The 13,901-nt window shown below is 44.3% G+C and overlaps 2 protein-coding genes across 5 annotated transcripts in view; one reads left to right on the plus strand and one right to left on the minus strand.

Moving 5' to 3' along the window:
• USP34 (ubiquitin specific peptidase 34) overlaps nt 1–3,019 on the plus strand; it is a 98,499-nt gene extending 95,480 nt beyond the window's left edge. For both annotated transcript variants that reach the window (XM_081903570.1, XM_081903571.1), the window contains 2 exons: nt 867–1,026; nt 1,751–3,019. In XM_081903570.1, the coding sequence (XP_081759696.1) occupies nt 867–1,026; nt 1,751–2,361 (771 nt within the window). In that variant the 3' untranslated portion in view covers nt 2,362–3,019. The remainder of the gene's footprint in view (nt 1–866; nt 1,027–1,750) is intronic.
• A 5,614-nt stretch (nt 3,020–8,633) lies between these two features.
• Nucleotides 8,634–13,901, minus strand: part of SANBR (SANT and BTB domain regulator of CSR) — a 35,149-nt gene continuing 29,881 nt past the window's right edge. For all 3 annotated transcript variants that reach the window (XM_081903977.1, XM_081903976.1, XM_081903978.1), the window contains 5 exons: nt 13,315–13,343; nt 12,295–12,368; nt 11,278–11,366; nt 11,035–11,126; nt 8,634–10,204 (listed from right to left, as the gene is read on the minus strand). In XM_081903977.1, coding sequence (XP_081760103.1) covers nt 10,168–10,204; nt 11,035–11,126; nt 11,278–11,366; nt 12,295–12,368; nt 13,315–13,343 — 321 coding nt within the window. In that variant the 3' untranslated portion in view covers nt 8,634–10,167. The remainder of the gene's footprint in view (nt 10,205–11,034; nt 11,127–11,277; nt 11,367–12,294; nt 12,369–13,314; nt 13,344–13,901) is intronic.

Below are 13,901 nucleotides of genomic sequence, written 5' to 3' on the forward strand. Positions count from 1 at the left end.
TGATGCCGGTCTCATGTCCTGAATTGTAATCAGCAATTAAACCACCACTTTCTTGGTTCAGACCTAGTGGGATATTGTGGTTTAGCGAGCAGAAATGGAAACGCCTAAATCAGGCACACAAGAGAACACAAGAAGGTATACAAGATAGTTTGAGAAACCATGATTTGTTGGGCTAATACTGTTACCTCTGAACCAGAGCTGTGACTTCACTGGTATGTCTTGGCAAAATTTAGATAAGGAAGCCAGGGCATGTAGCTAGAACTAATGAATGTGTGCAAGTACCCCTCAGTGAGCCCTGTGTAGACATTCAGATTGTTCTGAGGAGGCTGGGTGAAGATAATCGTGCAGGCTTTAATTGATTAAGCCATTGATTCAGTTAGCAAACATTTTCATATGGGTAAAAAAAAAAGTGAAGCAGTGAGCATATTTGGTGTTCATTCAAATCATTCATGTGTGCATATGTGATAGCACACATCATGCTTAGAGGTGAGGGTGCCTCTTTCAAGATGCTGTGTTTTATATATTTATCTTCCAAATTTTTTAAAAAATGAAATGTGCCTGTTTAGCCAGGGCACCTTATTAATTGCTTAAACATTTGTTTTTAATTTGATTGAACATTGGAGCCCTAATAAAACTGTGTGGTCAGTATGGCCTGTCCTCTCTCATGGCATCCTATTAAGTTATCTGAGCATAGGTTGCTTGTTTAAAATTGTCATAGTATAAAATGATTCAGATGTCCGTTCTGCCAGGATGCAGACATCTTAAAATCCTTTCAGCAGCATTTCAATGTTCCCACGTCAGATCTTTCAGAGTTAAGAACTGGATCTTCATTAAGTAAGTGGATTTTTCTGGATTTTCTTTTCCAGGACCTTCGAGCCCTCACTTTGCTGCTTTCCGTGCACACCCCCAAACAGCTGAATGCTGCCCTAATTCCAACACTGCAAGAACTGTTAAACAAATGCAGGACTTGCCAACAACAGAAGAACTCGCTGCAGGAGCAAGAAGCCAAAGAAAGAAAAACTAAAGGTTTGTTCTGGAGTGGTCCTTGACTCCCCACCCCTCTAGATGCTGATTTGGCTTCTCTTAACTGCATTTTCAGATTTCACTAACTCCCTTTATATTGATTACTTGCTGCCCCTTTGCCCAATGTTCTTACTGATGTCCCTGAAATGCCAAGCACCTCCCCCCTTTAAGCAGCTAACTGGGTTAAGCAGGTGTAAAACTGGAGCGCTTTGATGTTGCTACACAGGTAAGCGGAAGCTGTGTCCAAACCAAGCCATGGCCTGTGTTTCGGAGCATGCGTCATGTTGGATGTATCTCCCACTCTGACTTGGATACCCATATATTGGCCATAAACACACCCAGGATATGAGTAATGACATCCTCCTGGGTAAAGATGTTACAGGTGCAGTGAGACGCCTTCACAATAGGCAATACTATACCCAGGAGGCCGGGTGATTCCTTAGAAAGCACAGTCCCATTTCCTAACCCAAGGGCAGCCAGTTTGTTTGTTTTCTTGCCAAGGGATATCAATTGCTGGACAGATCCCGAGCCAAATGTGGGTGACTAGCTGAGCTATCTTTTAGTTGCAAGCATTGCCCAGTAGCTGGTGAAGACAATTTTTGACTCTTGTTGAATCTAAGATCGAACCATAGCTCAGGGGAAAAGTCCCTTTGCCCCGAATGTCAGAAGTTTGCTATGGAGCAAATCAGATGTGTATATGACAGCATACTGTATTTCGACCTTATAGATGATGAAGGAGCTACTCCAGTAAAAAGAAGACGGGTTAGCAGCGACGAGGAGCACACAGTAGACAGTTGCATCAGTGACCTGAAAACTGAACCTAGGGAGGCCTTGACTCCAACTAGCACCTCAGATAATGAGACAAGAGACTCCTCCATCATTGACCCGGGCACGGAGCAGGACCTGCCCTCCCCGGAAAACAGCTCCGTTAAAGAGTACCGGATGGAAGTTCCGTCTTCGTTCTCGGAAGACATGATGCTAGCTGCCCGGTCATCGCAGCATGGGGAGGAGCAGCCAGGCAGTGGTAGGTTTGAAGAATGTAAAGAGCTGAAAGAGCCGCCGAGCTCGAAGGATTCCAACATAGTTGAGGATGACGCAGAGTTCCCCTCCACATCCATTTCTGCTGTTCTGTCTGACCTCACAGATTTGAAGAATTGTGAAGGTCAAGCCTCGCAGGACCCCGAGTCTGGCTTGTCGCTCAGTTGCAGCCATTCCAGAGGACTCTTGAGTCACATGCAGCAGCAGCAAGACATTTTAGACATCCTTTGCAGGACCATTGAGTCTACGATTCATGTGGTTTCGAGGATATCTGGCAAAGGAAACCAAGCTGCTTCTTGACAATAGAGGAGCATGTCTGCTTTTAAAGTCTTTTTCCCCCCTTCAAAAATGCTGTTTGTATAAGTTTTGCTTATTTCTGTTTTGTGCTTCAGTTTGTCCAGTGCTTTCTGCTTGAATTGCAAGATTAAATTTATATGCTTAATTCTTGGTCAGGCAGAACTCCAGATTAAAAAGGAAAAAAATTAGCATCTACCGTACACTTTCTTAAAGGGCAATCAGATAATGAATATGTTTTATGTAATTCAAAGTTCACTGTAGTGGCTTTCATTTAATATGGCTGTCTGGGAGAACAGGGTCTCCTCACCCTGTATGATGTAATTTAAACTGATGGCATTTTTACTGTGTATAATATGGTGTCCTCTGTGCCAGTTTTGTACCTTACAATAGAGGCAAATTGCCTCCAATCGCTGTGGTTTTTATTATCAAAATTAAGTTTACTTGTATACTAAACAACCACAAGAAATTTGATTCTGTAAAGAATCCTCTAGCTGTGGCCTGACAGTATATATATAAATATATATATATATATGGTGCTTTATTTAACAGAATACCTGTGGAGGAAATAAAGCACACTTGATGTAAAATTAATTGTTTTATTTTTATTGACATGACCGATTGCTATTCTGTGCACTTCATTAAACTGATTGTGACGACTTTTCATTCGTTTTTATATATGTTGCCTCAGTGCTCCAGTTTTATTTTATTTTTTACCAAAGCTGCAAGCTAAGAGCCTCACCTGGATGACTCGGAACTAGTCTGGGATATGATAAATTGGACCCAGTTCTTATTTATTGTTCTCGCTCTGGGAGTATAAATTCATATGCCTCCTCCAGATTGTCTGACCTATCTTCAGAGACTTGGCTGGGTTTCAGGCCTAATGAGCACAGCAGCTTATGCCCCGTAGGTCCTACTCCATGAAACCCCTGCTCCCCAACTAAAAGCCCCTGCTCCCCAACTTTCTTATGTTGCCTCCTCCCCAGGCTTTCTTGCAAGCAGTCACTTTGTGTCCACTTGCAACCTGTCTTTGCTTTTCCTGTTTCACACTTCTCCTGGTTCTGGGAGTAAGAGGGAGGGGGCACCCATTTTGGGCATTAAATCCTGTCGTCCAGTCAGCGCTTCCGCTGCGCAGCTCTGCTTGAGGCTTGAGGCTGACCTGGGCAGGAAAGCAGAGTTGCAGCGGTCCTGCCGTCCGTGTGAGATAGAGGGATAAATCAAGTCCAGAGACAGTTCGTTGCTATCTCTAAAAGCGTTTATTTACAAGCCATAAATCAGTCTCATTTCATCGGAGCTTTCCGACATCTCTCATGGTGTGTCTCTCTCTCTCTCTCTCTCAGTCAAAAGTGAAAGCAACTCTCACAGACAACTCAGACAAAGCCTGTGACATATGGCCCTGCCTCAGGCCCCTCCCCAGATACAGGACACCAAGGAGTTTTAACCCTGTAAACTCCAAACTCCACAACCCATGACTTCACTCTCCCAACTCCCTTCTCCCACTCACTGGATTCTGCTTCTGCTCTCTCTCTGCCAGACTCTCCCAGCTCACTGAGCCCTGTTACCCCTTTCAGCTTCCAACACCTCTTCCCAGTCTCTTCAATCTGACCACCCATCACCATCCCTCCACCATTCCCTGGGCTCTGAGACCTCTTTGGTGGTTACCCAGCTGGTTCCTCCCACTGTCCCTGCGTGTCTTACCAGTCTGATGGCCAGTGGATGTATTGGAACGTTGTCTTGCCTCAGCAATAGCCTAGACGAGAGCCAACAAACTGAAGCTCAGCCCTGCTTAAAGAGGGGGACCCCTGACCATTAGGTCCAGTCGTGGCTGACTCTGGGGTTGTGGAGCTCATCTGGCTTTATTGGCCAAGGGAGCCGGCGTACAGCTTCCGGGTCATGTGGCCAGCATGACTAAGCCGCTTCTGGCGAACCAGAGCAGCGCACGGAAACGCCGTTTACCTTCCTGCTGGAGCGGTACCTATTTATCTACTTGTACTTTGACGGGCTTTTGAACTGCTAGGTTGGCAGGAACTGGGACCGAGCAATGGGAGCTCACCCCGTCGCGGGGATTCGAACCGCCGACCTTCTGATCGGCAAGTCCTAAGCTCTGTGGTTTAACCCACAGCGCCCCCCGCGTCCCTTCAGCCCTGCTTAGACATGGGTATTGTTAGTGGGCAGTTCCCTAGACCGGATGGATGGGAGGCTGCCTGCTCTGGATGGGGTTACACTCCTCCTGAAGGAGCAGATGCGCATCTTGGGGATACTTCTAGAAATCTTGCTATCGCTTGAGGCTTCCTTTGTGGTGTGGAGCGCCTTCTATCAGCTTCCTTCTGCTGTGCTCCAAATGTCTGTTATCTGCTCTGGTAACCCCTAGGTTAGATCACTGCGATGCATTAGACATGAAACTGCCTCTAAAGATTGTTCAAAAACTTCAGCCAGTGCAGAATTCTGCAGACAGGTTGGTTGGTTGACCGGACAAAATCGAAAGAGAACAAGACCATTTGAGCATATCGCACTGATCCTGGCCCAACTCCACTGGCTGCCAGTTAGTTTCTGGGCTCAGTTCAAAGTGCTGGTCTTGACCTATAAAGTTTTAAGCAGCTCAGGACTGCAACACCTCAAGGACCACCTCTTCACGGCCTGGACCCTGTGATCATCATTGAAGGCTCTTCTTCGTGTGCCTCCTTCACGAGAGATCCAGAGGGCAGTGACACAAGAATGCCCCTTTTCTGCAGTGGCTCCCCGTTAGTAGAATGGCCTCCCCAGGGAGACTCATCTGGCACATTCATCATATATTTTTAGGCACCAGGGAAAAGCATTCCTCTTCCAGGCCTTTGGCTAATTAAGCAATCTCTGCGCTTTTAATCGGAGGGGGGTGGGGGGAATGGTTTTTGTTACTATATGTATTGTGTGTTTATATTTTAAACTGTCCTGTGATCCTTGGATAAATGGTGGTATAGGAATGTAATTATAATGACCCACCATATTATAATTAAAAAATCCATTCAGGAATCACCTTATAGGTACATTTAGGAGTTAACTGTATTTGACTAAGCCTTTTGTAGAACCTGTTTCATGCATTCTGTGTCCAGGACAGCTGTTTAGCAGCTCCATCTGGTATGCAGGCTGAGACCCTACCTGCCCGCGGACTGTCTCGCCAGAGTGGTGCATGCTCTAGTTATCTCTCTCTCTCGGACTACTGCAATGCGCAGTACATGGGGCTACATTTGAAGGTGACCCGGAAACTACAACTAATCCAGAATGCAGCAGCTAGACTGGTGACCGGTAGCAGCTGCCGAGACCATATAACACCGCTCTTGAAAGACCTACATTGGCTCCCAGTACGTTTCCGAGCACAATTCAAAGTGTTGGTGCTGACCTTGAAAGCCCTAAACGGCCTCGGCCCAGTATACCTGAAGGAGCATCTCCATCCCCATCGTTCTGCCCGGACAGTGAGGTCCAGCACCGAATGCCTTCTGGCGGTTCCTTCACTGTGAGAAGCAAAGCTATAGGGGACCAGGCAGAGGGCCTTCTCAGTAGTGGCACCTGCCCTGTGGAACGCCCTCCCACCAGATGTCAAAGACAAAAACAACTACCAGACTTTTAGAATACATCTGAAGGCAGCCCTGTTTAGGGAAGCTTTTAATGTTTAATAGGTTATTGTATTTTAGTGTTTTGTTGGAAGCCGCCCAGAGTGGCTGGGAAAACCCAGCCAGATGGGCGAGGTATAAAGAATAAATTATTATTATTATTATTATTATTATTATTATTATTATTATTATTCAGAAGCACACCACCAATGCAATGCAAAGCTTGGGAGATAATGCCAGTATAAATACACAGATTTCTTAATTTTTTTATTCACCAACCAGGGCAACCAAAATGGTCAAAGGCCTGGAAACGATGCCTTATGAGGAATGGCTAAGGGAGCTGGGCATGTTTAGCCTGGAGAAGAGGAGGTTAAGGGGTGATATGATAGCCATGTTCAAATATATAAAAGGATGTCACATTGAGGAGGGAGAAAGGTTGTTTTCTGCTGCTCCAGAGAAGCGGACACGGAGCAATGGATCCAAACTACAAGAAAGAAGATTCCACCTAAACATTAGAAAGAACTTCCTGACAGAGCTGTTCGACAGTGGAATTTGCTGCCAAGGAGTGTGGTGGAGTCTCCTTCTTTGGAGGTCTTTAAGCAGAGGCTTGACAACCATATGTCAGGAGTGCTCTGATGGTGTTTCCTGCTTGGCAGGGGGTTGGACTCGACGGCCCTTGTGGTCTCTTCCAACTCTATGATTCTATGAATTTGTTTCAATGCCATAAGAATGAGTTAGTAGCAGGCCTTTCCACCATGTTAGCCATTAACTGAATTGGACTTTTCTGCTACATGAGAACATACAAATACAAAAAGCATGTCGAACTGACTTGTGGTGGATGTTGGCCTGCAGTAAGTGGCATTTTCACTTCAATATTTTAAAATGATGCAGTCCAAATGTGTTTCAGCACACCCATACAGGATCGTGAAGTCTGCCTTACTAAGTTTCAGAACTCTTAGCAAAATGTACACATGCCGTTTGGGCTTTTCCCTTGCTGAGCAACGTTAAAGTAACCATTGCAAAATGTCCTTTATTCAGGCTATGCAGGCTATACAGGCCGATCAATTTCAGCTCTGTTTTCAAACTCGCCCTGTGGCATCACAGATGAATTATGATGATGTTGTGTGCTGGTCATTAGTGGCGGAAAACACTTACCCATTTCCCCAGTTGGCATGCAGGAGTCATCCAAATTACCTCCTGCATCAGCTAGGCCACGTAGGGATATTTGGCCAGTGCCACCTGGCTTCTCTGCTACTATGGGAAAGGCTCTGCAGAAGCCATTCAACTCCTGCAATGCCTATTAGTCTACTTCCTGCATCTTGCAAGCTCCTGCTATGGTGCTTATGAGCAATCAGGCAGCAGCAGTGGCACCTCCCATCTTTTTGGTAGTCTAGTAAAGCAATCATGATTTTGGCTCCTGCCTTAATTCAGTCAGCAATGGTCCTAGGGACCCATTCGCTCCATCTTTGACAGAGTTCAATCAGCTCACATCCATTTATGATACCAACAACCTTGGTATTTTAACACGTTATGCTGCTGTAGCAAAACACTGAATACAAATTTGCCTTATACCAAATCACGAGTTGCCTTTGACTGGACCTAACCGTCCAGGGCTCATTTACTTTTTACATCTAGCCAAATATTGGCTATTGTGGCTAGCAGTAATTCCCTGGGATCTAAAGCAGAAATCTTCCCCAGAACTACTGCTGGAATTGAATCTGGAACCTTTTCTATGCAAAGCCATGTGCCCTGCTATCGACCTGTGACTTTTGCAGGGGCTCCTCTGGCCCAAACGATCAGGAAGTTGGCAGGAGAGGGTGGAGAAAAATACTGAAGGCACCCTACACAGAACCCACAATAAATCAGATGAAAATGGTATGCTACTTCAACTTTATTAACTCGCATTTGGATTTTTTGTGTGTGCACTAAACATCTGACAAAGTGTTGCTTTAAGCACAAACATTTGGCGCATCTCTTTACACAGCTTTGAGAAGAAAAAAAATCCCTTGAGTTTATTACTATAAAATATCATTCATCATACTTAGTCTACAACTTGTTTACAGACAGCAGCTTACTTTCCAAGTCTCAGTCATGAGAACTAGACACTCGCTCCATTATTGTTGTTGTCATAATTTAATGGATACACTGTGAGGACTCCCGACCCTAGAAACCAGATTCTCTCTTTGTGGCATAACACACAAACCAAAATACCTTTCCATAGCTTTGCTTAGTCGTATTTGGACGTATTTAAGATGAAGCCAGCTAAGAGTCACTGGGTACTTTTTCATTGTTGGCATAGCAGACATCATTGCAGATGACAAGGAAAAACAGAATTTATGCTCCAGTTCAGAAGATACCCTTTCAGGCTCCTTTCATACATTCGCCTGGTTCCCACTAGCACATGCTGTCAAAATTATGGGTGGATTATTCCTGCCAGGAAACAAGCCTTGGCCTGCCTTGTTGTGTCATTCGAATCAGGTTCCGTGGTTTCTTTCACTAAATAAACCACCATTAGTAAGAACAAACCAGGGCTTCTACTTGTGGTTTTTGAAGAAACAAACCATAGCCCAGTTTTGATTGACATGACATGACAAGCCAGGCCAAGGCTTGATTCTCAGTAACATGGCTAAGGGGAACAAAACATTCACAATTCCACACTTTTTGTTCACATTTAAACATAGTTTATTTTAAAACTTCAGTTTAATGTGACATGCAAACCAGACCATTGCTTTAGTAATCAAATTCAGTCAGTGGGCAAGGTGGCTTAAAAATCAAGACTGTTCATTTTGAAAGGGTATTGAGCTGTGGGAGAGATATAGCTCAGTAGGGGCAAAGGGAAGTGTGATCCATGACCGCAGTTTGAAACATCCAGTTCTTGTTCTTGTCTCCTGCCAGTTTTTTTTTTAAAGAAAGGAATTGTCACTGAAAACAAAGGATTTCCCTCTACTCTCTTCAAGAATTGCTACAAGATGGATTCCATTTCTTTAACTCAGCTAGAGTGATCAATGCAAGTTCAGAAACAGACCGACAAAGCAAGACCTTTGCGCACAAATGCCTCTGCAAAATTTTTTTGTATAAAGAGGTGTATGCATACAAAATGTACAACACAGGCAACAACAGAAGGAAACCCCCTTGTGCCAAAATGCAGATAAAGGACCCTCTTGGATGAGCACAAAGTGGAATAAAAATGGTATAAAGAATGCATCATGCTCAGAATGCAAAGTAACTCTACATCCAGCAAAAAGTAGTGGCACTTGACTATTTGGCATTTGAACTGCTGCCCACTCAACTGGGGCCACAGCAGGTGCAACGGACAGCCTGCAAGCAGCCTTTTCCCAATCCATCAACGTGCACAATTGTATTTGCTTCAGAATATTGGATGTGCTCTCTATCAGATGTAGGCTACCTATGAGGTTAGGCGCAACTCCTGAAAATGGCCCAAGCGGAGGTATAGCATGAAATATATTTGGCCCTGCTCTGTTCATCCGCACTGTCCTGCAGCCAAACACAAGCTCAGCAAGAGTCACCTGTACCCACTAAGGATTATGGATTGCAGAGAGCATGATACTCTCCCATGCTCAATTGCTCTTCCTTTTCCAGGAATGGCTATGTCCTTTAACACTAAAGAAGCCTCGGTGTGAACCACCTCCCAACATGCCCAGCTTCCCTGGATGCCAGGAAGCTTCCTGCCAGAGGGAAAGGAGCAGCTAGCCATCTTTATTCAGTGTAAACTTAAGCTACATTAAAAAGGCAAGAGGTGTCTACCTCTTTGGAGCCACCCCACAAGCCAAGTCAGCACAAGCAAGATTCACCTCAGCCATTCCAGTGGAGCGCAAGAAAAAGCGAGAGCCACACAGTATCCAGACAGAACGCCGATAAAAGGCCAAGGCTTGATTCACTCCCAAAATTTCAGTAGCACGTGAATATGAAATAACCCCAATTTGTTAGCACCACTCTTTCCGACCCTCAACAAAATGAGGGTGTTAAATTCATTTTGTAGGTTTATAAGTGCACCATTGCTTGGTGGGGGGCAGGGGGGGAAATGCACTTGGTTTAATATAAGAAATGGCGTATTTACAACTCATTAAAAAGAGAATAATTTACATGGCATTCAGTCACTTGAAAGCTTTAGGAAGAGGCATGCCCAGGTTCCGGAGTCCAGTGCGGTCCAAGGAGGCAGAAAAGTGCTTTGGCTTCTGTTTGACGGCTTTGTGTGCAATTGTTTCTACGTGGGACGGCCCTGGCCAAAGCGACTTTTAATCCTAGATTTAAGAGAAATACATGGGTTTTTTTACACACACACACAGACAAAAGGTACCATTGAAAGTTATTCACAGCAATGATTGTAACCGACTCAGTTAATTGCCAATTATAGAACAGTTCGTTTGATACAGGCATAGGCAAACTTGGCCCTCCAGATGTTCTGGGACTACAACTCCAATCATCCCTAGCTAACAGGACCAGTGGTCAGGGATGATGGGAATTGTAGTCTCAAAACATCTGGAAGGCTGAGTTTGCCTATGCCTGGTTTGATACTTCAGTGACTTCTGGTCATCTGCACATTGTCACCAGTGATTTAGTATTGATATTAACTAGACTAGAACATTATAACACCAGCACCAGGAAAATAAAAATAACTGCCAGTTAGGGTGGTGTGCTTTTTAAGTTTAGAACTAACCAAAGCAAGCAAGTAATGCATAATTAGCAAAAGGAATATATTGGTACCAAGAGACCCCTAAGTAAAATCCCTAAATCAGGTACAGGTCTTGCAAATTAAATGAAGTCGCAGCAGCTCACAGAACATTCTGGGAGATTTTGTGTCAGAGTGGAGATACCCTAATTGTAGGGGAAAGTCTTGCTTGCCGTTTCATAAAAAGGGTTTGGCAGAGGAACATTTTGATAAGATTTTTTCAAGACGCCTTGCTTCTATTGTCTCTTCCTCCCCACCCCATTTGAATAATAATAATAATAATAATAATAATAATAATAATAATAATAATAATAATTTATTTATACCCCTCCCATCTGGCTGGGCCTCCCCAGCCACTCTGGGCGGCTTCCATAGAAACCAAAAATACAGTAAAGGGTTTACCTCATATTTTTTTCTGGGACGTTCTGGCGGGTGTTGACCTGTGCCGCTGCCCTGATCTGAGCTTCTAGTCTTGCATAAATTCCAGCTGCAGACTGAAAGTCGCAATAGACAAATCAAGAAAGTATTAACCAACTTGTGCTTTATTTTTTAATGCATGCACCAAAAGGCAAGTTAGGAGGTAGAGTCTTGCTAACCAAGGGTGACGTGGGATAGAGTTCCCACCAGCACCAACCCCAGACTCACTTCTTTGTTCTCTTTCGATTTTGTCCGGTCAAGCTCCCCCAGCCTCATTTTTATTAGGTGTCCGGTTATTTCGACCATCCTCCGCTGATCTGCAAGCAACATGAAATAGCAACAGAGGATCAGAAAGGGCTTTTCTTGTGCCTTGCCAACACCAGTGTTGCAAAGCAAGGGGAAGAGGTACAATTGCTTCTGCCAATCACGCTTGCAAAGATGTCACTCCTACATCTACCTTTGTATCAGTTTAACAATCATGCCCCCCCTCCCAATAACACTGGGAAATGCAGACTGGTAAGGTGCTGGGGTTTTGCTGCTGGGAGAACCTCCCTGCCCCAACACTACAAAGCTGCAATGTCCAGCCGCCATAGAGCAGTTTGCGTGTTTGTTGCGCATATGCTACATACACAAGGTGCCCTTCATTCTATAATTTCAGAAGTGCCTCATTTAGCAAGTTCTTCTGTTAAGGTGGTTGAAGTGACATGACCTGAGAAGCTTCCTTTCATAGGAGCTCATTCTGTGCACATCAGAGAAAGCACAAGAGGCAGTTCAGTTCAGCTTGTCAAGTTTATATCCCTAGAGTTACTTTTTATGATGCCTATAGGGCTCCATTGGCATTAAAAAAGGAAGTACAGTGGTACCTCTGGTTGCGAACGGGATCCGTTCCAGAGGCCCATTCTCAACATGAAAAGAGCACAACCTGAAGTGCCATATCTGCGCAGGTGCACGGCGCAATTTGGTGCCTGTGCGCATGCGCGAAGTGCAATTTAGCACTTCTGCGCATGCACAAGTGGCGAAAGCAGGAAATAACCTTTTCTGCTACTTCCGGGTCACCGCGGGACGTGACATGAAAGAATGTAACACGAAGCAAACGTAACATGAGGTATGACTGTACAGGCACAATTTCTCTCTCATGGAACCCTGACATATCCATATTCACGCAGCTGTGGAATGAAGCTTTTATTTATTTCCTGTTGCTACACCATGTAAGTCAGGCAAATGTTTAGACAATGTATATCTTACCTTCCTCTCTCTGAGCATCCTGGTTGAATCTAAGTGATCTGGATGCGTCCCACTTATTCTGCTGCATGCTCACACTAATTAAACAGCAAAGAAGCCATGAGAAACAAAAACCAAAGCAATCAACACTGTTTTGTTCAAAAGTCAGGCACCGTTCATTGTTTACTGCTCTCACTTGAAGGTACATCTTGCTTTCTGCAGGGACCTCTGGAATGTGGGGCAAAGTCATCCATTCAGTCGTCATGCCAAAACCATGGTTTGGCACGCCAGAAATAAGCCTTGTGCTCACATACTCCTCCTCCTCTTCCTCCTCACATGTTCAGTTAGTTTGCCATTGCATCCAAGCCAGAAATGCAAACTACTGTTTGAAAGCTGGCTTCTAGTTCTAGTTTGGAGATGATACACCAGCCACATTTTGTCAGTTCAGGTGTAGACTATCTGGGCATTCAAACTCCTTGTGTGCTGTTCTAAACTAAATGGGGAGCCTCCATAGGTAGAAGGGCTCTATCCCACTTTCACCCTCAAACCCTTGGGGAGCTCTAAACAGTGTAAAAGTGATGCTTGGGTGCACAGGGCTTGGCAGTGCATCCTTGTTCACGGCCGCATGTTTGTTTTCACCTAAGGAGACTGAATGCCCAAACAGGACTTAGTTTTTCTCTTGAACAAGGAATAAACTAACTGAGACTGTGAAGGAAGGAAGAAGCACACGAGTGAAAGTCTCATACCTGTAGCACAAGAACTATGTTTTGGCATTGTGTGTGTGCACCAGTCCAATGAGTGGGGACTATCTTTTCCTAAAAGCATTCTTTATCATTGCTGAATTGACTGCACCGGATTCCCATTTAATCTTCAGGAAAACGAAGAACGAACCTAAATTGCATCTGGCATCCAGAGGTGTGCCACCTCTGAACATAAAGGCTCAGCTTAACCATAATAGTTAATAGCCACTGAGAAACCTATGCTTCATGGATTTGCCAAAGCATTCTAATTGCATTTCCTTTAAAAATCAGCTGAAATACTTACATAAAAGGAGATGCATCTCTGGAATTAGTCTGTCGAAAGAAAGGCAGAATTAACAACAACAACAATTCATTATTTATACCCCACCCATCTGGCTGGGCTTCCCCAGCCACTCTGGGCGGCTTCCAACAAAATATTAAAAAGTAATGCATCAAACATTAAAAGCTTCCCTAAACAGGGCTGCCTTCAGATGTCTTCTAAAAGTCTGGTAGTTGTTCTCTCTGACATCTGGTGGGAGGGCTTAAATTCCTTAGATCAATGTTACTTCTTTAGAATTTCAAGCTGCCAAACTGCATAGGATTCTACTCAAGACACAGTTGCTCAAAGCAAAAATAAAAGCATTTTTAATTTCTAAAAAATAATGTTTTAAAGTCAAATTTAGAATATTGCAACAGATTCTGGAGGCAGATAGATATATATGGGTAGGCAGAGCAATCCTAAAAGTGGCTAGAGAGGCCACTAGAAGCAGAGTAAGTCCTAAACCACTGACATAATGGTACTTATTCACCTGAAAGAGTCCTCAGTATACAAGTGGAAAGCTCCACAGGAACAGATATACTGCCAGCTGTGTTCTGACAGCAGACATTACT

Source organism: Podarcis melisellensis (assembly GCF_964234715.1).
Source record: "Podarcis melisellensis genome assembly, chromosome: 3".
In the NCBI taxonomy this organism is placed as follows: Eukaryota; Metazoa; Chordata; class Lepidosauria; order Squamata; family Lacertidae; genus Podarcis; species Podarcis melisellensis.